A 25,625-nucleotide genomic window follows, 5' to 3' on the forward strand; every position below is an offset into this window, starting at 1 on the left:
GGACTAATCCTCAGTGAGGAGAGGAATTTGGCCAAGCGGAGCGCGGAGGAAAACAAATACCCCTGCATTTCCATGTACATCCACTCTGAAAGCTGAGCCAATTGTGACACATTGAGAGAAGCACAGTGGAGTGTCTTTGGGGCGCCGTGTGACCTTGTGCTGTGTGCTTATACAAAGAGGGTGATGTAAGGTGAGATACTTAAAACTTTTTGGGAGTAAATAGGAAGAAGGAGGGAGGGAAGAAAGGAGGGAGTGGGATGGTTAATCCTCATCTACACATTCTATGACTAAACAATGGGCCTGACGTCAGTGTGGAATAGTCCACTCAACAACACCCCCGCATTCAAACCCCTGGTGTAAGCGCTGCACTCCAAGTGTGTGGCGAAGCCTCTCCATGTCTTCACAAAGGTCAAACACACCATCTTGAGTTCTCATTGGGGCACAGTCCATTTACTCTTTCTCCCTCTCACTGTGGAAGTGTGTGTCATTGCCACACCACACCTGCCATCATATGGTTCATAGTAAACACCATACACCCTATAAACAACATCAACTAAATCTCTCTCTCTACCCCTCTCCCTATCCATCCAGATATCAATCGCTTCTCTGTCTCTCTCTCCCATTTTCAGAGGTTGAGCAGAGTGCTGGTGAATCTCCAGATCAAACACTCTTCCCTTAACAACCTCTGAGTGTGAGGCAGATGAGAGGAGAGGAGAAATATGAATCATGCCATTGGCCTGTGGGCTCTGGGCCCGTCCTACAGCTGTGCCCTGCACCTGCACACCCCACAGTGGAAAACAAGCTGACAGGGAATACACTGGGAAACACGCACACACAACACTCTCCAAACAGGCTCTCCCTTTACTGCTGGACAAACTGATCTCAGCACACACACACACACGAGTGACCAAACCTATTGGCACGGCATATCACAAGTCTCAAGTTTACAGTCTCTGTGATTAACAAAGGAGAGCAAAGTTCCTATTGGGCTGTTTTGTTCATTGTGGCTATGACACACAAAAACAGCTTTTCTTCATGGTTCCATTGGGCACCAAGGACCCCTGAACCTTTCTAACTCTCATTACAAAACAGCTAGTAATCCTGCAATTATAGTTTTAATTAAAGGAACTGACACTTTATAGTGGCAGAGTAAAAGGTATTTGAGACAGAGAGCAGTGAGGTGGTTTATTGCGTGTAGATCCCTCTAGCACAAGACTACCATAGGTTTTTTATTACCCACAGCCTTACATTGAACTGTTTAATTAACTGAACTGGAAACTTGACCCGCCTGATGGAAACAGCCAAAACAGCCTTCACTCGGATGCTGGGTTGTTTAGATGACCCAACTGCTGAGTTGCAAGCATTGGGTCACTTAGTTGTATTGTTTTCTTTAAAAAGAGCAGGGTTGGGTTGTTGATCAAAACAAATCAAATTGTATTTGTCACATATGCCGAATACAAGTGTAGACCTTACCGTGAAATGCTTACTTACAAGCCCTTAACCAACAATGCAGTTCAAGAAATAGAGTTACGAAAATATTGACTTAATAAACTAAAGTAAAAAATAAAACAAAAAGTAACACAAGAAAATTACATAACAATAACGTGGCTATATACAGCGGGTACCGGTACTGAGTCAATGTGCAGGGGTACAGGTTAGTCGAAGTAATTTGTAGGTAGGGGAATAGGGACTATGCAATAGATAATAAACAGCGAGTAGCAGCGGTGTAAAAACAAGGGGGGGTCAATGTAAATAGTCCGGGGGGCCACTTGATGAATTGTTCAGCAGTCTTATAGCTTGGGGGTAGAAGCTGTTAAGGAGACTTTTGGACCAAGACTTGGCGCTCCGGTACCGCTTGCCGGGACTGGAGTCTTCGACAATTTTTTGGTCCTTCCTCTGACACCGCCTAGTATATAGGTCCTGGATGGCAGGGAGCTTGGCTCCAGTGACGTATTGATGCCAAGCAGTTGCCATACCAGGCGGTGATGCACCCGGTCAGGATGCTCTCAATGGCACAGCTGTGGAACCTTTTGAAGATCTGGGGACCCATGCCAAATCTTTTCAGTCTCCTGAGGGGGAAAAGCTGGTGTGCCCTCTTCACGACTGTCTTGGTGTGTTTGGACCATGATAGTTAGTTGGTGATGTGGACACCAAGGAACTTGAAACTCTCGACCCACTCCACTACAGCCCCGTCAATGTTAATGGGGGCCTGTTCGGCCTTCCTTTTCCTTTAGTCCGTGATCATCTCCTTTGTCTTGCTCACATTGAGGGAGAGGTTGTTGTCCTGGCCCCACACTGCCAGGTCTCTGACCTCCTCCCTATTGGCTCATTGTCAGTGAGCAGGCCTACCACTGTTGTGTCGTCAGCAAACTTAATGATAGTGTTTGAGTCGTGCCACACAGTCGTGGGTGAACAAGGAGTACAGGAGGGGACAAAACACGCACCCCTGAGGGGCCCTGGTGTTGAGGATCAGAGTGGCAGATGTGTTGCTGCCTACCCTTACCACCTGGGGGCGGCACATCAGGAAGTCCAAGATCCAGTTGCAGAGGAAGGTGTTTAGTCCCAGGGTCCTTAGCTTAGTGATGAGCTTCGTGGGCACTATGGTGTTAAACACTGAGCTGTAGTCAATGAACAACATTCTCACATAGGTGTTCCTTTTGTCCAGGTGGGAATGGGCAGTGTGGAGTGCGATTGAGATTGCGTCATCTGTGGATTTGTTGGGGTGGTATTCAAATTGGGTCTAGGGTTTCTGGAATGAAGGTATTGATGTGAGCCATGACCAGCCTTTCATAGCACTTCATGGCTACCGACGTGAGTAGTCGCCTCGGCTACAGCATGTTAGTTTGTCTGTAAGGGTACAAATTATCAAGGAACCTACCAGGTACAACCCTAAATCCGTAACCATGGGCACCCTCTTAGATATCATCCTGACCAACTTGCCCTCTAAATACACGTCTGCTGTCTTCAACCAGGATCTCAGCGATCACTGCCTGCATGCGTAATGGGTCCGCGGTCAAATGACCACCTCTCATCACTGTCAAACGCTCCCTTAAAACACTTCAGAGAGCAGGCCTTTCTAATCAACCTGGCCCGGGAATCCTGGAGGGATATTGACCTCATCCCGTCAGTAGAGGATGCCTGGTTTCTCTTCAACAGTACTTTCCTCTCCATCTTAAATAAGCATGCCCTATTAAGAAAATTTAGAACTAAGAACAGACATAGCCCTTGGCTCACCCCAGACTTCCCTTGACCAGCACAAAAACATCCTGTGGCGTTCTGCATTAGCATCGAATAGCCCCCGCGATATGCAACTTTTCAGGGAAGTCAGAAACCAATATACTCAGTCAGTTAGGAAAGTTAAGGATAGCTTTTTCAAACAGAAATTTGCTTCCTGTAGCACTAATTCCAAAAGGTTTTGGGGAATTGTAAAGTCCATGGAGAATAAGAGCACCTCCTCCCAGCTGCCCACTGCACTGAGGATAGGAAACACTATCACCACCAATAAATCTACAATAATTGATCATTTCAATAAGCATTTTCCTAAGGCTGGCCATGCTTTCCACCTGGCTACCCCTACCCCGGCCAACAACACAACACTCCCTGTAGAAACTTGCCCAAGCCACCCCCCGCTTCTCCTTCACGCAAATCCAGACAGCTGATTTTCTGAAAGAGCTGCAAAATTTGGATCCGTACAAATCAGCTGGGCTAGACAATCTGGACCCTCTCTTCCTAAAATTATAGGCCAAAATTGTTGCAACCCCTATTACTAGCCTATTCAACGTCTCTTTCGTATCATCTGAGATCCCCAAAGATTGGAAAGCTGCTGCGGTCCTCCCACTCTTCCAAGGGGGAGACACTGTAGACCCAAACTGTTATAGACCTATATCCATCCTGCCCTGCCTTTCTAAAATCTTCAAAAGCCAAGTTAACAAACAGATCACCGACCATTTCGAATTCCATCGTACCATCTCCACTATGAAATCTGGTTTCCGAGCTGGTCATGGGTGCACCTCAGCCTCGCTCAAGGTCCTAAACGATATCATAACCGCAGTCGTCTTCATCAACCTGGCCAAGGCTTTCAACTCTGTCAATCACCACATTCTTATCAGCAAACTCAATAGCCTTCGCTTCTCAAATGACTGCGTCACCTGGTTCACCAACTACTTCTCAGATAGAGTTCAGTGTGTCAAATCGGATGGCCTGTTGTCTGGACCTCTGGCAGTCTCTTTGGGGGTGTCACAGGGTTCAATTCTCGGGCCGACCATTTTCTCTGTATATATCAATGATGTCGCTCTTGCTGCTGGTGATTCTCTGATCCACCTCTAACAAGATGACACCATTTTGTATACATCTGGCCCTTTTTTGGACACTGTGCTAACAAACCTCCAAACGAGCTTCAATGCCATACAACACTCCTTCCGTGGCCTCCAACTGCTCTTAAATGCAAGTAAAACTAAGTGCATGCTCTTCAAACGATTGCTGCCCGCACCCTCCAGCCCGACTAGCATCACTACTCAAGACGGTTCTGACCTAGAACATATGGACAACTACAAATATCTAGGTGTCTGGTTAGACTGTAAACTCTCCTTCCAGACTCACATTAAGCATCTCCAATCCAAAATTAAATCTAGAATCTGCTTCCTATTTTGCAACAAAGCCTCCTTCACTCATGCTGCCAAACATACCCTCATAAAACTGACTACCCTACCGATCCTTGACTTCGGCGATGTCATTTACAAAATAGCCCCCAACACTCTACTCAGCAAACTGGATGTAGTCTATCACAGTGCCATCCGTTTTGTCACCAAAGACCCTTATACTACTCATCACTGCAACCTATATGCTCTCATTGGCTGGCCCTCACTACATATTCGTTGCCAAACCCACTGGCTCCAGGTCATCTATAAGTCTTTGCTAGGTAAAGCCCCACCTTATCTCAGCTCACTGGTCACCATAGCAACACCCACCAGTTGCACGTGCTCCAGCAGGTATATTGCACTGGTCATCCCCAAACCCAACACTTCCTTTGGCCGACTTTCTTTCCAGTTCTCTGCTGCCAATGACTGGAACGAATTGCAAAAATCTCTGAAGCTGGAGTCTTATATCTCCCTCTCTAACTTTAAGCATCAGCTGTCAGAGCAGCTTACCGATCACTGTACCTCTACACAGCCAATCTGTAAATAGCACACCCAACTACCTCATCCCCATATTATTACTTACCCTCTTGCTCTTTTGCACCCCAGTATCTCTACTTGCACATCATCATCTGCACATCTATCACTCCAGTATTAATGCTAAATTGTAATTAATAAATAGGCGTCTATGGCCTATTTATCGACTACCTCCCTATTCTACATTTGCACACACTGTACAAAGATTTTTCTATTTTTATTTTCTATTATGTAATTGACTGTACGTTTGTTTATGTGTAACTCGGTGTTGTTGTTTTTGTCGCACTGCTTTGCTTTATCTTGACCAGGTCGCAGTTGTAAATAAGAACTTGTTCTCAACTGGCCTACATGGTTAAAAAATAGTTTTGTGTAAAAGTAGCTTTGTGTAACTGAAACTGGATTAGCAACTTGTTTCTTTATGGTATTCCAGAACCACTCAAGCTAGAGGGGGACCCCGCCAGATACACACCACAAAACAAGCGCAATGGTGGAAATTGTTGTTTTATTTCTTTACTTACCTACACACACACACACACACACACACACACATTTTTTTTGTACTATTGGTTAGAGCCTGTAAGTAAGCATTTCACCTGTTGTATTCGGCACAAGTGATAAAAACACTTTGATTTGATTTGAAATAGAGGAGATTCAATCTAGGGTTGTGGGTTTGAGTCCCGCTTGGGTCACATATACTAAAATGTGCAGTGTATTCGGAAAGTATTCAGACCCCTTCCCCTTTTCCACATTTTGTGACATTACAGCATTATTCTAAAATGGATGAAATTAAAAATGTTCCTCATTAATCTACACACAATACCCCAATAACAAAGCAAAAACAGGTTTTTAGACATTTTTACAAATGTATTAAAAAGAATGCACTGTATATCACTGTTCTGTAAGTTGCCTTGGATAAACGTGTCTGCTATATACAGTACTATCCTATTACTATGCCTTACCACCAGTGGTGGCTGGTGGCACTTTAAATGGGGAGGACGGGCTCATAGTAATGGTTGGGTTTCCATGTGTTTGATGCCATTCCATCATTCCATTCCATTGATTATTTTGAGCCTTCCTCCCTCAACAGCCTCTTCTGCTTACCACGCCCCACCACAGGACATCAGCTCTAATACTATGCCTTACCACGCCCCACCACAGGACATCAGCTCTAATACTATGCCTTACCACGCCCCACCACAGGACATCAGCTCTAATACTATGCCTTACCACGCCCCACCACAGGACATCAGCTCTAATACTATGCCTTACCACGCCCCACCACAGGACATCAGCTCTAATACTATGCCTTACCACACCCCACCACAGGACATCAGCTCTAATACTATGCCTTACCACACCCCACCACAGGGCATCAGCTCTAATACTATGCCTTACCACGCCCCACCACAGGGCATCAGCTCTAATACTATGCCTTACCACGCCCCACCACAGGACATCAGCTCTAATACTATGCCTTACCACGCCCCACCACAGGACATCAGCTCTAATACTATGCCTTACCACGCCCCACCACAGGACATCAGCTCTAATACTATGCCTTACCACGCCCCACCACAGGACATCAGCTCTAATACTATGCCTTACCACGCCCCACCACAGGACATCAGCTCTAATACTATGCCTTACCACGCCCCACTACAGGACATCAGCTCTAATACTATGCCTTACCACGCCCCACCACAGGACATCAGCTCTAATACTATGCCTTACCACGCCCCACCACAGGGCATCAGCTCTAATACTATGCCTTACCACGCCCCACCACAGGGCATCAGCGTAGCTGGAGAAGCCAGTCTTTCCCTCCTCGTCCACAGCATCCTTCTCCGCCAGGTACACAAAGTAGGAGGAGAAAATGAGCCCCAGGAAGCCGATGTACAGCGTGGTGATCAGCTCCTACAACAGAGGAAATGCAGATAGAGAGTGGAGTATGTCACTTGTAATGTGCAGTAGACCATGTATAGGTGTTACATGTATTTACATTATTTACACATTTTACATTGCAAGTGTGAATCAAACTAAAATTATATCTGTCCATAACATCAATCATTACAACACATAGTCGGATCAAGACTAGAGCGTGCAATGACTACATAGAAAGAGGAGGCATATGACTCTCTCTCTATCATTTCACACAACCAGAAGACTTCATCTTTAGGAAGAGTAGCTGCTGCTTTCCCAACAGCTAATGGGGATCCCAATAAAATACCAAATTCCTAATCTCCCCTATTTATATAAACCCTAAATCCTCAACCCTAAAAGAATAGCAGTAGACCCATTGCACATCACAGAGAAATAACCCACAGCTTCCTGTTAAATATATATAAAAAAACAGAAGAGGATGTCTTCAAAAGAACCCCAGATTACTGAAATTAGAATACAAACTATCTACCTCTCTCTCCTTATAAAGCCTTGCAGGTCCTAGTGAGAGTATCAGAGGAATCTGTGATTGTGCAACGGGCCCTGTGATAATCACTGGTGGCAATATAGCATGGACAACATGGACAGACGTCTGCCTCAGTCTACCCATAACCAGACAAGCTAGGCAGGAGGCAGGGCAATTCAGACAGAACAAGTGCACTAATCCTCTGGAAGAGATGGCAGCAATGTGAACCCATCATCGGACCACAGTGTCCTTATTTGGTTAAGAAATGTCCAACAATAGTTGTTTTATGTTTTATTTTCAAAGCCATGACTAACCACATCTTTAGCCATCTCATCTACCTTGCTTTTTATTTTAATCTGCTTGATTGACTGAGGATTTATGAGAAGCCTACTCAGGGTACAGTAGACAAGTAGATCAAGTTAGATCAAGTAAGATCAAGTAAGATCAGGGTAGATTAATTCACTCTACTAAAAACAGCATTATACTCCAGATTACCTTTTGATATTTAACTTCATGTAAGCTCATACTACTGCACATCATTATGATATGAAATGAGCCAACAGATGTAAAGGGATCTCCACCTGTCTATGGATGAAGACTACCGATCCAAGAAGCCTCCATGTTCCTCCCTGACGATCCACGTGCAGCATGCGTAGAATCTGGAGGAAGCGGATTCCCCTAGAGACAAAAGGCAACCAATGTCAATCAAACCTTAGCCTAATATACCTCTACTCTCTTCCACCTGTTTTATTCTGCAACAAAAACACAATTACAGTACAACACAAAATGTTACACTAATATCACAATATTATATTATTTGTAATTATGGTTGCAAAATTGCAGGAACTTTCAATACATTTCCTGGTTTTCCCTAAATCCCGGTTGGAGGCTTTCCCGCAATCAGGAGATGAATAAGCAGGATATCTGGGATCCTCCAACCAGGATTTCTGGAAAACCAGGTAAAATATTCATTTTTACCACACCCAGTACCTGATAGCAGATGTGGCAAACACTTGGCCATTGGAGCCTACACCCAGCACTACGACGGAGGCAATAACCACTATCAGATCTGGGGGATACAGGGATACACCTGTACATTAGCATTGCCATCTAGCTCATAATCTTCACATGTTTAAGTTGCCATTGAACAACAAAAGTAGTAGACATAATAGTAGAAGAAGTAAGAAGAGAGCCGGGACGAAAGTAACACAGGGCAAAAGTAACACACTGCTCCCTGCAAACCCCCCCCCATTTAAAAAAATGTTTAAGCACAGGCCATTGTCTCCTCTAGTTTATATTGCTTTTATAATGTTAGCAAAATATCAACAGGTTAGAAAATTATATATGACATCATTAGATCTATGCCTTAATCAAATGACTTGATGGATCAGCTTCCAACATAAGCTTTTATTGGCATGTTAGTGTTTAAAAATATATATGATTCTGGGGGTTAATTACCTTGTGTCAAGCCATGGAAATGTGATAAGCCTGATTACTTTGCAGTTTGGGAAAATAATACAAACGTTTACTCTATCAAGACACGAGGAGCGGCATGACAAGGACAACTGGAGCACAGCTGATTGGTAAGGCTAAGCATGAATAATTGAAAATGTTGAAAAACATCTCCTACTATGGTTAATGTAGCTATTATTTGATCAATTTTAGTCTGATTAATATTGTAAGGCAAAATATTGTGGTTGCGCAACATTGAGATGGCTCCTTTTCATGCATGTCTAATCTATAGCATGAATTATTCATGAAATGATGGCTGATAGTACTTTTGAAAGTAAAGAGCACTACAAACCAGAAACATGGAGATAAGACAGATATTGTGCACTTCTCGCCAGATGTTACTCCCGCCCCAAGGCTGTTACTCCCGCCCCGCCGGCAGGTGCAAAAGTAACTATGCGGCAGTCTATTTAATTTCATCTCACTTACCTCAGAAATGAAATTACAGTTGCTAATGGTAGAGGACATACACAAGTTGTTTGTCATAAAATATAGTCTCTCTAGCGCTATCGATCTGTGAGTAATTAAGAAACAAAAAGTGATACTTTTGTCCCGGTTCTCCCCTAGTAGACATAACAGCAGAAGTAATCAAATTTGACCCCCAAAAAGAAGGGGTAAAAACATGTAACAACGGTGTCTGACTGCATGTGGCACGGCTGTGTGAGATTTAACAAAGGATAAGCCAGGTGCACCTATGATAGAAATGGGTTTCCTGATGAAGCGGAGTCGTCCCTTGATTCCTGCATATTTGCTCCTGCAGCCGGCAGACCAGAGCCGCACCACATACTCTGTCCCAAAGAACAGCACCAGGACAATCTCCTGTGGACCAGAACACAAGCAGTTACAGACAACAATTAGAAGAACAGGGCTGGGGAAGAAGGGGAGAAGACACAAAACATTCAAACTAGTTCATTAAGACCAAAGCATATTACTATCACATTTTACTAAGACTACTACACACACTATCTATCTACCATTTCATACTATGAAAGTAATATGAGTGTTTTTCTAAGTCCAGTGCCAAGCAATGCATTGAGATGTCAGGCTTGATAAGAGCTTGGTGGGACTGGGACTTGACAGGTGTGCTGACAGAGAGAGGCTGAGGTGGTCTAGTAGTAAGGGAACCATTCACACCAGCCCACCCAGAAGAAGGTTAGATAGCATCTCTGATGACAGAGGATATTAAGCCAGGGTCAATGGCTCAGTGATTTGAGCCTCATGGCTGTGACAGTGCCTCAGCAGGATGTGCAGGTAGGATAAATAGTAAATCAGCTGGGTTGTGTTGGAGCCCTTTCCACATCTGTTGGGTGGTTCAAATATAATAGGTGACATTTTGCCACAGTGCAAATATTGTGTGTATGGTGGGGAGGTGGGAGTGTGTTTGTGTGTGTGTGATAATTCTTCATGAACCAATATCTTTTTCATTAGCGCCATGACTCCATAATATTTTGCCACCTAACACTCAGTAATAGCTGTCTTAGTGTGGGTGGCCATCCCATTGCTTGCTTGAATTGGCTGCCCTACCAGCCCCCCTCCCCCTTGTTGAAACCTAATACCACAGGCCCTGCTGCAACAACATAGCTCCATAGTCACAAAAACAATCCCCTGACTGTCACTCACCCTATAGACACATTCACTTACTGCGAATGCAGTGACAGTGTCCTTCCTTTCCTTAATAATATTGTGGGTTGGACTGATCCTACAGGAACAAGTAGCACTGTTGCGTGAATTTAACATAAATAGCTACCGTGTTTGTGACTGAGGGAAAAAGTGAGAAGTGGGTTAATAACATCTATTTCAGTTGGGCTTGACCGACCAGGCACAGCCCTACTTGTGTATACCGCGGAGAGAGTGAGAGACCAAATTTCATGGCTCTGTGCTGTGTCTATATAACATTGCACTATTTGTGGGTATTTGTGTCTAAAGGTTGGCCAAGGCAATTATCCCACACCTGTCCAAACTGCTCCCCAGTGGCCAGCACCTCAACACAAAAAAGGTGCTATCTAGAACTTAAAAAGGTTATTTGGATGTCCCCATAGGAGAACCATTTGAAGAAACGTTTTTGGTTCCAGGAAAAAAATGTTTTTATTCCAGGTATAACCCTATTCAAATCAAATCACATGTTATTAGTCACATGCACCGAATACAACAGGTGTAGTAGACCTTACAGTGAAATGCTTACATACAAGCCCCTAACCAACAATGTCGTTTAAAAAACACGAATAAGAACTAGACACAAAAGGAACAAGTAATTAAAGAGCAGCAGTAAAATAACAATAGCGAGACTACATACAGGGGGTACCGGTACAGAGTCAATGTGCGAGAGAGAACGGTCTATGACTTGGGTGGCTGGAGTCTTTGACCATTTTTAGGGCCTTTCTCTGACACTGCCTGGTATAGAGATCCAGGATGGCAGGAAGCTTGGCCCTAGTGATGTACTGGGCCGTACGCACTACCCTTTGTAGTGCCTTGCGGTTGGAGGTTGAGCTGTTGCCATACCAGGCAGTGATGCAACGCTCTCGATGGTGCAGCTGTAGAACTTTTTGAGGATCTGAGGACCCATGCCAAATCTTTTCAGTCTCCTGAGGGGGAATGGGTTATGTCGTGCCCTGTTCACGACTGTCATGGTGTGCTTGGACCATGTTAGTTTGTTGGTGATGTGGACACCAAGAAACATGAAGCTCTCAACTTGCTCCACTACAGCCTCGTCGATGAGAATGGGGGTGTGTTCGGTCTTCCGTTTCCTATAGTCCACAATCATCTCCTTTGTCTTGATCACGTTGAGGGAGAGGTTGTTGTCCTGGCACCACACAGCCAGGTCTCTGACCTCTTCCCTATAGGCTGTCTCGTCGTTGTCGGTGATCAGGCCTACCACTGTTGTGTCATCGGCTCACTTAATGATGGTGTTGGTGTTGTGTCTGGCCGTGCAGTCATGAGGGAACAGGGAATACAGGAGGGGGCTGAGTATGCACCCCTGAGCGGCCCCTGTGTTGAGGATCAGCTTGGCGGATGTGTTGTTACCTACCCTTACCACCTGGGGGCGGCCCGTCAGGAAGTCCAGGATCCAGTTGCAGAGGGAGGTGTTTAGTCCCAGGGTCCTTAGCTTAGTGATGAGCTTTGAGGGCACTATGATGTTGAACGCTGAGCTGTAGTCAATGAATAGCATTTTCACATAGGTCCAGGTGGGAAAGGGCAGTGTGGAGAGCAATAGAGATTGTATCATCTGTGGATCTGTTAGGGTGGTATGCAAATTGGAGTGGGTCTAGGGTTTCTGGGATAATGGTGTTGATATGAGCCATGACCAGCCTTTCAAAGCACTTCATGGCTTCATGATGCTTACTACTTTAATTTTTGCTTGTAAGCAGGAATCAGGAGGATAGAGTTATGGTCAGATTTGCCAAATGGAGGGTGAAGGAGAGCTTTGTACGCGTCTCTGTGTGTGGAGTAAAGGTGGTCTAGAGTTATTTTCCCACTAATTGCACATTTAACATGCTGGTAGAAATTTGGTAAAACTGATTTAAGTTTCCCTGCATTAAAGTCCCCGGCCACATGGAGCGCTGCCTCTGGATGAGCGTTTTCCTGTTTGCTTATGGTGGAATACAGCTCATTGAATGCGGTCTTAGTGCCAGCCTCAGTCTGTGGTGGCATGTAGACAGCTAAATCAAATCAAATGTATTTATATATCCCTTCTTACATCTGCCAATATCTCAAAGTGCTGTACAGAAACCTAGCCTAAAACCCCAAACAGCAAGCAATGCAGGTGTAGAAGCACTACAAAAAATACAGATGAAAACTCTCCAGGTAGATAGTGTGGTCTACAACTTATCATGAAATACTCTACCTCACGCGAGCAAAACCTTGAGACTTCTTAGATATCGTGTACCAGCTTTTGTTTACTAATATACATAGTCCCCCACCCCTTGTCTTACCAGACGCCGCTGTTCTATTCTGCCGATACAGCGTACAGTTGTTAATGTCCCGTTGTAGTTTACAACGGTTGTTAATGTCCCGTTGTAGGTCGTCAATTTTATTTTCCAATGAATGCACATTAGCTAGTAGAACGGAAGGCAGTGGGGGTTTATTCAATCGCCTACAAATTCTCAGAAGGCAGCCCAACCTCCGCCCTCTTTTTCTCCGTCTTCTCTTCACGCAAATGGGGATTAGGGCCTGTTCCTGGGAAAGCAGTGTGTCATTCTCGTCGGGCTCGTCAGACTCGTTAAAGGAAAAAAAACTTCTGCCAGTTCATGGTGAGTAATCTCAGTTCTGATGTACAGAAGTTATTTTCAGTAATAAGAGACGGTAGCAGCAATATTATGTACAAAATAAGATAGAAAATAAGTTACAAACAACGCAAAAAAATTAACAAAAAACACAGTGGGCTAGGAGCACATAAAACGTCAGCCATCTTCTCCGGCGCCATGATACATGATGGGTACTCTTGGGTTCCATGTAGAACCCTTTCCACAGGGTTCTCCTATGGAGACAGCCAAATAACCCTGTTGGAATCCTTTTTTCTAAGAGTGTAGGAGACAAGTCTTGCTGTGAGATTTAAAGGAACCCAAGCTAGAGTGGGGATACGTCATGGGAACAGCAACATGAACAACAACATGAAAACGTAGGTGAACTACCAGGTCAGGTCAGTGCTGGGTGAGAATAAAAATTGGGTCATGTTTTATTGTAGAGTCCTATTTCACCTTGTGTTTACCTGATGTTACAGTGGGGCAAAAAAGTATTTAGTCAGCCACCAATTGTGCAAGTTCTCCCACTTAAAAAGATGAGAGAGGCCTGTCATTTTCATCATAGATACACTTCAACTATGACAGACAAAATGAGAAAACAAAATCCAGAAAATCACATTGTAGGATTTTTAATGAATTTATTTGCAAATTATGGTGGAAAATAAGTATTTGGTCACCTACAAACAAGCAAGATTTCTGGCTCTCACAGACTTCTTCTTTAAGAGGCTCCTCTGTCCTCCACTCGTTACCTGTATTAATGGCACCTGTTTGAACTTGTTATCAGTATAAAAGACACCTGTCCACAATCTCAAACAGTCACACTCCAAACTCCTCTATGGCCAAGACCAAAGAGCTGTCAAAGGACACCAGAAACAAAATGGTAGACCTGCACCAGGCTGGGAAGACTGAATCTGCAATAGGTAAGCAGCTTGGTTTGAAGAAATCAACTGTGGGAGCAATTATTAGGAAATGGAAGACATACAAGACCACTGATAATCTCCCTCGATCTGGGGCTCCACGCAAGATCTCACCCCGTGGGGACAAAATGATCAAAAGAACAGTGAGCAAACATCCCAGAATCACACGGAGGGACCTAGTGAATGACCTGCAGAGAGTTGGGAGCAAAGTAACAAAGCCTACCATCAGTAACACACTACGCCGCCAGGGACTCAAATCCTGCAGTGCCAGACGTGTCCCCCTGCTTAAGCCAGTACATGTCCAGGCCCGTCTGAAGTTTGCTAGAGAGCATTTGGATGATCCAGAAGAAGATTGGGAGAATGTCATATGGTCAGATGAAACCAAAATATAACTTTTTGGTAAAAACTCAACTCGTCGTGTTTGGAGGACAAAGAATGCTGAGTTGCATCCAAAGAACACCATACCTACTGTGAAGCATGGGGGTGGAAACATCATGCTTTGGGGCTGTTTTTCTGCAAAGGGACCAGGACGACTGATCCGTGTAAAGGAAAGAATGAATGGGGCCATGTATCGTGATATTTTGAGTGAAAACCTCTTTCCATCAGCAAGGGCATTGAAGATGAAACGTGGCTGGGTCTTTCAGCATGACAATGATCCCAAACACACCACCCGGGCAATGAAGGAGTGGCTTCGTAAGAAGCATTTCAAGGTCCTGGAGTGGCCTAGCCAGTCTCCAGATCTCAACACCATAGAAAATCTTTGGAGGGAGTTGAAAGTCCGTGTTGCCCAGCAACAGCCCCAAAACATCACTGCTCTAGAGGAAATCTGCATGGAGAAATGGGCCAAAATACCAGCAACAGTGTGTGAAAACCTTGTGAAGACTTACAGAAAACGTTTGACCTCTGTCATTGCCAACAAAGGGTATATAAAAAATATTGAGATAAACTTTTGTTACTTATTTTCCACCATAATTTGCAAATCAATTCATAAAAAATCCTACAATGTGATTTTCTAGATTTTTTAAAAATGTTGTCTGTCATAGTTGAAGTGTACCTGTGATTAAAATTACAGGCCTCTCTCATCTTTTTAAGTGGGAGAACTTGCACAATTGGTGGCTGACTAAACACTTTTTTGCCCCACTGTATGTATAAACTATGTACAAGAAATTTGTATTTTCTGGTTCTTCACTATCAAATAATTACATTATAACATAACTATTTGACCATGACATTTCCAGGTAAAACCAGGTGAACATGGAAATCAAATCGGATTACAATAAATCCCCAAAATTCTAAAATGGTTCACCTGGATGTCCAAAGGATTTTGGTGTCACGAACCGGTAATTCGAAGTTTGCAGAAAACAGCTAATAGTTTCATTTTGTAGTGTTCCCTAATCTCATAAAACTAGGACGGAGCTGATTCATAGGCCTGGGTATTAGCAATCTGAATGTAATTAGATGGATTAGAGATGGATTGGGCCATTTGGAAATGTTTGAGGGAGCTCTGTGTTAATATGGTGGAATGATGGTGGAGGCCAGTTTCTGATCAGATGTTTGGTGGTGCCACTGTGCCACATAGCTGTGACATCAGTGGACCTGGAGTAGACTGGAGGACAGGACAGGAGAGAGAGACGAGAGCGTGTGACACATGATGGATGTCGGTGCGTCCTGCTGGGCCTGGCTAACTTTACTTTGGCAGCTGTCTTGAAAGCCAAATATCCTTAAGGACTAATGTCCTCTCTGCCATCCAAAACAAGCACACAGATTCATGGATGTCAGCTAACCCTGAACTCGCTAAGTATAGCCACTTCACCACAAGTACGTGCCATGATGCCAAAGACTGTCTCTGACTCACTCACGCACGCACGCAAACACACATACACGCAAACACTCACAGAATATATGAAATACACAAACACTATTACATCATACACACACATGCAGGTGCACATAAAATGGGGTTGAACAGTTTAGTAACTAAAATATTCCCCTCTTGACATTGCCACCTGTCTTCCTTAATAATACTACCTTGTAGGTTTTGCAACTCTCATGTTTTGAGTTACAAATGTTTTGTTACAATGGGTAACTCTACCTCTAATGCCCTAATGTAACTACTGCTTTCTAGCTCATCTGTTATAGCTTTCTTCTGTCCTACCCACTGGGTTACTACCTACTGTTCTAACTGTCTGTCTTCTGTCCTACCCACTGGGTTACTACCTACTGTTCTAACTGTCTGTCTTCTGTCCTACCCACTGGGTTACTACCTACTGTTCTAACTGTCTGTCTTCTGTCCTACCCACTGGGTTACTACCTACTGTTCTAACTGTCTGTCTTCTGTCCTACCCACTGGGTTACTACCTACTGTTCTAACTGTCTGTCTTCTGTCCTACCCACTGGGTTACTACCTACTGTTCTCGATCTAACCAAGCTGCTGATAGGAGAGCTCTTCTTCCAGAGTGCAATAAATGAATAACTCAGCAGCTAGGGAATCCTCCAAAGGGCACTTGCCAAAAGTTTAGAGAACACTCTGTACAGTCCTGTCTTCTGATTGCCCCCACACTGGTGAGGTGAGTGTGTGTGTGTGTGAGCATGTGTGTGTGTGTGTGTTTAGATGCAAAGCATGATGCAAAGTCTTTATCCTGCACCATATCAGTATTTCTCTACCTGTGAGAATAGGACTGATAGCACTGAGAGTAACAGTAGCCAATATAATGTACATCAACCAAAATCCCCAACAGTAAGCTCAGAAGCATGCCAATAACTAATAGAAATAGTCTCATGCACCTATATAGACCCTTTCCATTTCATTTGAGGTTCACCATTTTTATAATACTGTTGAACACTGAGCTCGAAGTCAGTTGAATTTAAGATGGAGGTTAGTCTGCGTCCCACTCAATATGTTCTACTCCCATCATGTGGATGTGGATGGTATTACAATAAAACAAAATCAAAAGGTAGGTCACTGATTTGGTGAATCCATCCCAAATCCACTCACCATCACAAAGAGTGTTCCGCTGGCAAAATCGGCATAGTGTTCTATGGTGGACAGGACACTGAAGATAAGGCATACCAGGACCATGAGGAAACTGTGGAGGGAAGAAACACATGTCAAACTTAGAATCACGTATACAGTTGAAGTCGGAGGTTTACATACACCTTAGCCAAATACATTTAAACTCAGTTTTTCACAATTCCTGACATTTAATCCTAGTAAAAAGTCCCTGTCAGTTAAGATCACCACTTTATTTTAAGAATGTGGAATGTCAGAATAATAGCAGAGAGAATGATTTATTTCCGCTTGTATATTTTTCATCACATTCACAGTGGGTCAGAAGTTTACATACACTCAATTAGTATTTGGTAGCATTGCCTTTAAATTGTTTAACTTGGGTCAAACATTTCGGGCAGCCTCCCACAATAAGTTGGGTGAATTTTGGCCCATTCCTCCTGACAGAGCTGGTGTAACTGAGTCAGGTTTGTAGGCCTCCTTGCTCGCGCACGTTTTTTCAGTTCTGCCCACACATTTCCTATGGGATTGAGGTCAGGGCTTTGTGATGGCCACTCCAATACCTTGACTTTGTTGTCCTTAAGCCATTTTGCCACAACTTTGGAAGTATGCATGGAAGTTAAATTGTCCATTTGGAAGACCCATTTGCGACCAAGCTTTAACTTCCTGACTGATGTCTAGAGATGTTGCTTCAATATATCCACATAATTTTCCTACTTTTTAAATTTATTTTACCTTTATTTTACTAGGCAAGTCAGTTTAGAACAAATTCAGTGTTAACTGAACAGTGGGTTCAGGACTGCCTGTTCAGGGGCAGAACGATTAATTTGTACCTTGTCAGCTCGGGGATTCGAACTTGCAACATTTCGGGTTACTAGTCCAACGCTCTAACCACTAGGCTACCCGGCTACCCAACTCATGATGTCATCTATTTTGTGAAATGCACCAGTCCCTCCTGCAGCAAAGCACCCAAACAACATCATGCTGCCACCCCTGTGCTTCACGGTTGGGATGGTGTTCTTCAGCTTGCAAGCATCCCTCTTTTTCCTCCAAACAGAACGATGGTCATTATGGCCAAACAGGTCTATTTTTGTTTCATCAGACCAGAGGACATTTCTCCAAAAAGTACGATCTTTGTCCCATGTGCAGTTGCAAACCTTAGTCTGGCTTTTTTATGGCTGTTTTGGAGCAGTGGCTTCTTCCTTGCTGAACAGCCTTTCAGGTTATGTCAATATAGGACTCGTTTTTACTGTGGATATAGATACTTTTGTACCGGATTCCTCCAGCATCTTCACAAGGTCATTTGCTGTTGTTCTGGGATTGATTTGCACTTTTCTCACCAAAGTACGTTCATCTCTAGGAGACAGAACGCTTCTCCTTCCTGAGCGGTATGACAGCTGCGTGGTCCCATGGTGTTTATACTTGCGTACTATTGTTTGTACAGATGAACGTGGTACCTTCAGAACCTGGACTTGAACTCGATCGAACATCTCTGGAGAGACCTGAAAAAAGAGGTGCAGCGATGCTCCCCATCCAACCTGACAGAGCTTGAGAGGATCTGCAGAGAAGAATGGGAGAAAATCCACAAATACAGGTGTGCCAAGCTTACCCAAAAAGACTCAAGGCTGTAATCGCCGGGGACTAGAATACTGAAAAACTGAAATTAAAAATAATCCCTTTCTCTTGTCATAACACAGGATCATCTTAACTGGATTTATAAAAATACAAATATGATTTCATATGTCATTGTTAGTCAGGTTATACACAAGTGTCCCCTGAGAAAATGACGTTATGCAGCAGTATGAAACACGGCGTATCCTTTCGATGTTGTTTCTAACTCTAATTTCCCCAAAATGATTTGTACTGTAGACTGCTGACATTTCCGGTTGTGTAGTAATACCTGCAAGAGTATCAATACAAAAACAACACAAATGAATAAAGAAATGGCCAGTCAAAGCTCTTGGAAGAACAAAATGAAGGGAGCTACTAGCTACTGTAGTAAAGTGATACATTGATGGGACTGAAGTACATGGAAGAGAAAACGACCGACTCCTGACCTCAGCAATATCAATAACACTTACCCACTGGAGCCAAATATGTAGCACCTTCCAAACCTCTGAGTGACGTCTGGTAACAGCATAAATGCAGAGTACGATATTGAAGTACTACACAGAGTAAAACCAAACTTCAAGCCCGACATGTATCCAAAGTTCATACACTCTAAAATCACTCATGCCTACAAAAACAGAAGACCATAAGACTTAAAAAAGCAAAAACAGAAAACAAATCCTCCTGACCAAAGTCCCATGCCGAAACAATCACAATTACATAAGACAAGCTGTCCTATTTTAATTCTCAAACTCTGAAAAAAGCATATTTGGGTTCCAGAAAAGCACCGTAAAAATACTATGTATTATTATTTGTTTATCATTTATATCATTTTTAAGCTGGAATCCTTGATGTTAAAACTGACACATTACAACAACAAAGAAGCTACAGCAAACAACAAAAACAGTGTTTTTTCCATTCGGGAGTCATTGCAGCAGTGATAGAACAGCAGAATATGTACTTTGTTTCTTTTTTTACTGGGTGGCGCGATGCTCCTCACCTCTGCTTTGTCAACAAAACAATACCAATGACCGTGGGGCAGACAGTGGCGCTGTTTCCCCTACTGCGGATTCTACTTACAGCACTTTGTGATTGTTATACAATGGAATTTTACTGTTTAATTTAATTGCATTGAATGCATGTGAAGTGTCAGTCTTGCCCATCTGCCATCTCACTGCCAAAAATGGGGACCACAATGGAAATAAGCTTCCGGACTGTATAGTGTTTTTATCTTCAATAATAGTTGTATGTATGTAATGATGTCTCCGGCTTGAGCAGCCTACTACTTTTAATGATCTAATAAATTAAATCAATCAATAAATCAATAGCAGCAAAAACCGAGGTACTGTTTATTCCTCCTACAGTAATATCCTAAAGGACCTAAAGCCTCTCTGTGTGTATCCTGACGCCCCAGGAGGTTTTGTTTTAGCGTGGGGACAAACCAGGTCACAACCAGGACAAAACCCCTGGGATCTGATTAAAACAAAACAGCTGGTGGTTGATCCAGCATTATTACAATAACTGCATATCCCTCAGACCCACTACAGAGAGCGTGCAGTGGAGTCCCGATCCCCCCCAACAATATGAACCATGACAAAAACAGTAGTTTCTGTGTGCGTGTGTACAGTGGGGCAAAAAAGTATTTAGTCAGCCACAAATTGTGCAAGTTCTCCCACTTAAAAAGATGAGAGAGGCCTGTCATTTTCATCATAGGTACACTTCAACTATGACAGACAAAATGAGAAAACAAAATCCAGAAAATCACATTGTAGGATTTTTAATGAATTTATTTATACAATTGATGTCAGAGTAGGCCAGAGTAGGCCGTCATTGTAAAATAAGAATTTGTTCATACAGTGAGGGGGAAAAGTATTTGATCCCCTGCTGATTTTGTACGTTTGCCCACTGACAAAGAAATGGTCAGTCTATAATTTTAATGGTAGGTTTATTTGAACAGTGAGAGACAGACACAACAAAAATCCAGAAAAAAACGCATGTCAATTATGTTATAAATTGATTTACATTTTAATGAGGGAAATAAGTATTTGACCCCCTCTCAATCAGAAAGATTTCTGGCCCCCAGGTGTCTTTCATACAGGTAACTCTCTTAAAGGGAGTGCTCCTAATCTCAGCTTGTTACCTGTATAAAAGACACCTGTCCACAGAAGCAATCAATCAATCAGATTCCAAACTCTCCACCATGGCCAAGACCAAAGAGCTCCCCAAGGATGTCAGGGACAAGATTGTAGATCTACACAAGGCTGGAATGGGCTACAAGACATTCGCCAAGCAGCTTGGTGAGAAGGTGACAAGTGTTGGTGTGATTATTCGCAAATGGAAGAAACACAAAAGAACTGTCAATCTCCCTTGGCCTGGGGCTCCATGCAAGATCTCACCTCATGGAGTTGCAATGATCATGAGAACGGTGAGGATTCAGCCCAGAACTACAAGGGAGGATCTTGTCAATGATCTCAAGGCAGCTGGGACCATAGTCACCAAGAAAAAATTGGTAACACACTGCGCCGTGAAGGACTGAAATCCTGCAGCGCCCTGCTCAAGAAAGCACATATACGGACGGCAGGGTAGCCTAGTGGTCAGAGCGTTGGACTAGTAACCGGAAGGTTGCAAGTTCAAATCCCTGAGCTGACAAGGTACAAATCTGTCGTTCTGCCCCTGAACAGGCAGTTAACCTACTGTTCCTAGGCTGTCATTGAAAATAAGAATTTGTTCTTAACTGACTTGCCTAGTTAAATAAAGGTTATATAAAGTACATTTTACCTCAGAAAAGTCAGAACTAGTAAGGGGGTCAAGAAGTTGAGTGTTAGTTCACAAAAGCTGTGGGATTATTTAAGATACTCTTTGAAGAGGTAGGGTTTCAGATGTTTTCGGATGACGGGCAAGGGACTCTGCTGTCCTAGCTTCTGAGTGAAGCTGGTTCCACCAATCGGGTGCCAGGACAAAGAAGAGCTTGGACTGGGCTGAGCGGGAGGACCAAGGGACCAGAGGTGGCAGAACGGAGTGCTCGTGTTCGGGTGTAGGGTTTGAGCATAGCTTGGTTGGAGGGAGCAGTTCCTCTTGCTGCTCCGTAGGCAAGTACCATGGTCTTGTAGTGAATGCGAGATTTGACTGGAAGCCAGTGGAGTGTGCGTAGGTGCTCGGTGACATGGGAGAACTTGGGAAGGTTGAACACTCGGTGGGTATTTGCGTGAAATTAGGAAATTCAACATTTTTATGACATGGACATATATGGACGTATATAGTTAAATAGAGGAGGGGTGACGTTTCCCTTAAAACATCTCATCTTTCCAACTGTCCTTTGATGTTGGACCAGCTGGTCTGCTACTTGCACAGGGATGTAAAGTGCTATAGGCTCAAACGCATCAAACTAAAAATAGTTTGATGCGTGGACATTATTTAATACAATGCATGTTTTCATTGCTTGCGAGTAAATAAATAAATTGGTCTTCTTTTAAAAAAGGTTGAATGTGTCTGATTATATATGAATTATTCAACAGCAGTGGACAAGGTTGTTCTGGCTCTGAGGCCTATAATGCGATAATGTTGTGTCCAATAGACAATTCGTCAGTCTTCTCCAAACTGGCATGGTATAATTTGATACAGAATATTTTTTTTAATTTATAGACTAATCAACCTTTCTTTTGCTGATCAGGCCCGATTCTGGCTGATATGCCCCCCTAGGCGCGGCAAAAAAAATGGCCACGCTCCTATCCCCACACAGTACAATAGTAGCCTAGGCTATCTTCATACTAAAGAATAGCTGTCCCCTTCATACTTTCCTTGTCAATTCAAATCTTATAGAATAATTCCAAAAATCCGAAAGTTTTTTAATGTGTTTTATGGAAAGGATAAATATTGCTTGTGTCTGACATACACTGATGGCTTTGATTGACTGGTGCTTTTATAGGAGTGTGCGTGTGTCCACTTGACTTATTCCACATTTTGCTGTGTTACGGCCTCAATTAAAAACTGATTTAATTTTAAATTGTCTCACCCATCTACACATTATACTGGATAATGACAAAGTGAAAACATGTTTTAAGAAATTTTTGCACATTTATTTAAAATGAAATACAGAAATATCTCATTTGCGTAAATATTCTCAAAACGAAGTAAATACTTTGTAGAAGCACTTTTGGCAGCGATTACAACTGTGATTCTTTCTGGGTAAGTCATTAAAGAGCTTTCCACAGCTGGATTGTGCAACCTTTTCCCAGTAATCTTTTCAAAATTCTTCGAGCTCTGTCAAATAGTTGTTGAGCATTGCTAGACAACCATTTTCAGGTCTTGCCATACATTTTCAAATCTGTAACTCGGCCACTCATGAACATTCACTGTCTTCTTGGTAAGTAACTCCAGTATAGATTTGGCCTTGTGTTTTAGGTTATTGTCCTGCTGAAAGGTGAATTAATCTCCCAGTGTCGGGTGGAAAGCAGACTGAACCAGGTTTTCCTCTAGGATTTTGCCTGTCCTTAACTCCATTCCGTTTATTTTATATCCTGAAAAACTCTCCAGCCCTTAGCGATTACAAGCATACCCATAACATGATGCAGCCACCACTATGCTTGAAAATACGGAGAGTTGTACTCAGTAATGTGTTCTATTGGATTTGCCCCAAACATAACATTTTGTATTCAGGACAAAATGTTAATTGCTTTGCCACATTTTTTGCAATATTCCTTTACTGCCTTGTTGCAAACAGGATGCCTGTTTTGTAATGTTTTTTATTCTGTACAGGCTTCTTTTCACTCTGTCAATTAGGTTAGTATTGTGGAGTAACTACAATGTTGTTGATCCATCCTCAGTTTTCTGTTTTAAAATCACCATTGCCCTCTAAGCGGTTTCCTTCCTCTCTCGCAACTAAGTAAAGAAGGACACCTGTATTTTTGGAGTGACTGGGTGTATTGGAAAACCATCCAAACTTGAATGAATAACTTCACCATGCTCAAAGGGATATTCAATGTCTGCTTATTTTCTTTTACCCATCTACTGTACCAATAGGTGCCTTTCTTTGCAAGGCTTTGGAAAACATTGCTGGTTTTTGTGGTTGAATCTCTGTTTGAAATTCACTGCTTGACTAAGGGACCTTACAGATAATTGTATGTGTGGGTTATAGAGATGAGGTAGTCATAAAAAACATGTTAAACTATTATTGCACACAGAGTGAGTCCATGCAACTTATTATGTGACTTGTTAAGTTCATTTTTACTACTGGGCTTGCCATAACAAAGAGGTTCAATACTTATTGACTCAAGACATTTCAGCTTTTCATTTTGTAATCATTTGTAAACATTTCAAAAAAGATAATTCCACTTCGACATTATGGGGTATTGTGTGTAGGCCAGGTATAGAAACATCTAAATGGAATCTATTTTAAATGCAGGCTGTAACACAACAATATAGAAAATGTAGAATGTAGAAAAAGTAGTGCTAGGCGATTATTTATTTTTGAGGTCGGTTCGTTTAAAAATAATCACGGTTTTCAATTTCAATTATTTAAAAAAAAAACATTAAATGCACTATGCAACACAGAATAAAACAATTGATAAAGGTCCCGTGATGGTAGGGGCTGCCCATTACTGCTTATCACTTATTAACCATAATTTATTCACATTACTTTAATAAAATATTGCAGTTGTTGTGTAGCCTATATTACATGTTTTATTTGATGACTTTATTATTTCATTCCAAGTCGTCATCTCATCTCTATAGGGCTGCTGCCTATGCTGTCTGACAAAATCACTGTTTTGTATTCCTTCAAAGTAAATAAGGAATACTTTTATGACTGCTGAACACCAAATATCAATCATTTAGATCATGTATTTTCAGGTAGAGATACCTGGGCAAAGCATCAGGCTGGGTCTGATTTATCTCTAGAGAAACTGTGCAATGTGCGCATTGAGCTAAAAAAATAACTAATTGAACAATTAGTTGTTTAAAAATCTAAAACTAATTCAGAAAGTTTCCTAAAGTAGCCTGTCTTTAAATGTTTAAATGTTCCGATCATGATTTAATCTTGTAAAATGACTATTTTCAGTAGCTTAGGCTATGTTACTTCTCTCATTACGGAGTCCTCTCTTTGAAGAACATAATGCCAATCCCAATGCCACTGCCATTGAATGACCGCAGCAGCAGGGTTTGTGAAGATTTGCAAATATTTCAGGAAAAATGGGTGAAAACCCATCAGACTTCATTCGAATGGTTTTGGGCTTTGAAATAGGATCTGTATTTTTATTATGCAGAAAATCCAACAGTCAAAGACAAGGTAGAAATATATATTTATTTTGACTCAGTTAATGTGTCAATACGAATATGGGAGAGATCCTCTCCAACCTGGCATTTCTTCATTTGTTGATAAATATTTATAAGTAATAACCTGAATAATAATAATAATAATGAAATGCCATGATAATAATGAAGTGTAATGGCTAGTTTCACATATCCATGTAAACAAGTGTACACACAGAATTGTGACCTCCCCTTTATTGAACGGTTACGTTGGTGACCGTGTACAACCTCAAATTCCAAGACCCTCACAGCCATAGTAATAAATGTAGCCTATTGCATCTGAGCAATAGATTATTAGGGACATCCATCAACGGCTATCTCCCTAATAAATTACAGCTTTTTCCAAATGAGGATTTCTTAATCAAAGTGTGAAATTATGAATCAGCTTATGTAACTGGAAAGATTCTGAGATACAATAAGATAATGCTAGGTCAGCTGGCAAGTGTCTTCACTGACATTTTCAAC

The 25,625-nt window shown here is 42.5% G+C and overlaps 1 protein-coding gene across 1 annotated transcript in view; it reads right to left on the reverse strand.

The window, feature by feature from the left end:
* The window catches only part of LOC139407504 (potassium voltage-gated channel subfamily KQT member 1-like), a 340,305-nt gene that overhangs the window by 306,628 nt on the left and 8,052 nt on the right, over positions 1–25,625 (reverse strand). Inside the window, exons 2-6 of the mRNA XM_071151296.1 lie at positions 17,235–17,325; positions 9,777–9,903; positions 8,566–8,644; positions 8,157–8,253; positions 6,945–7,085 (exon numbers count right to left, since the gene is read on the reverse strand). Coding sequence (XP_071007397.1) covers positions 6,945–7,085; positions 8,157–8,253; positions 8,566–8,644; positions 9,777–9,903; positions 17,235–17,325 — 535 coding nt within the window. The remainder of the gene's footprint in view (positions 1–6,944; positions 7,086–8,156; positions 8,254–8,565; positions 8,645–9,776; positions 9,904–17,234; positions 17,326–25,625) is intronic.

This window comes from Oncorhynchus clarkii, chromosome 4 (genome assembly GCF_045791955.1).
Source record: "Oncorhynchus clarkii lewisi isolate Uvic-CL-2024 chromosome 4, UVic_Ocla_1.0, whole genome shotgun sequence".
Lineage (NCBI taxonomy): Eukaryota > Metazoa > Chordata > Actinopteri > Salmoniformes > Salmonidae > Oncorhynchus > Oncorhynchus clarkii.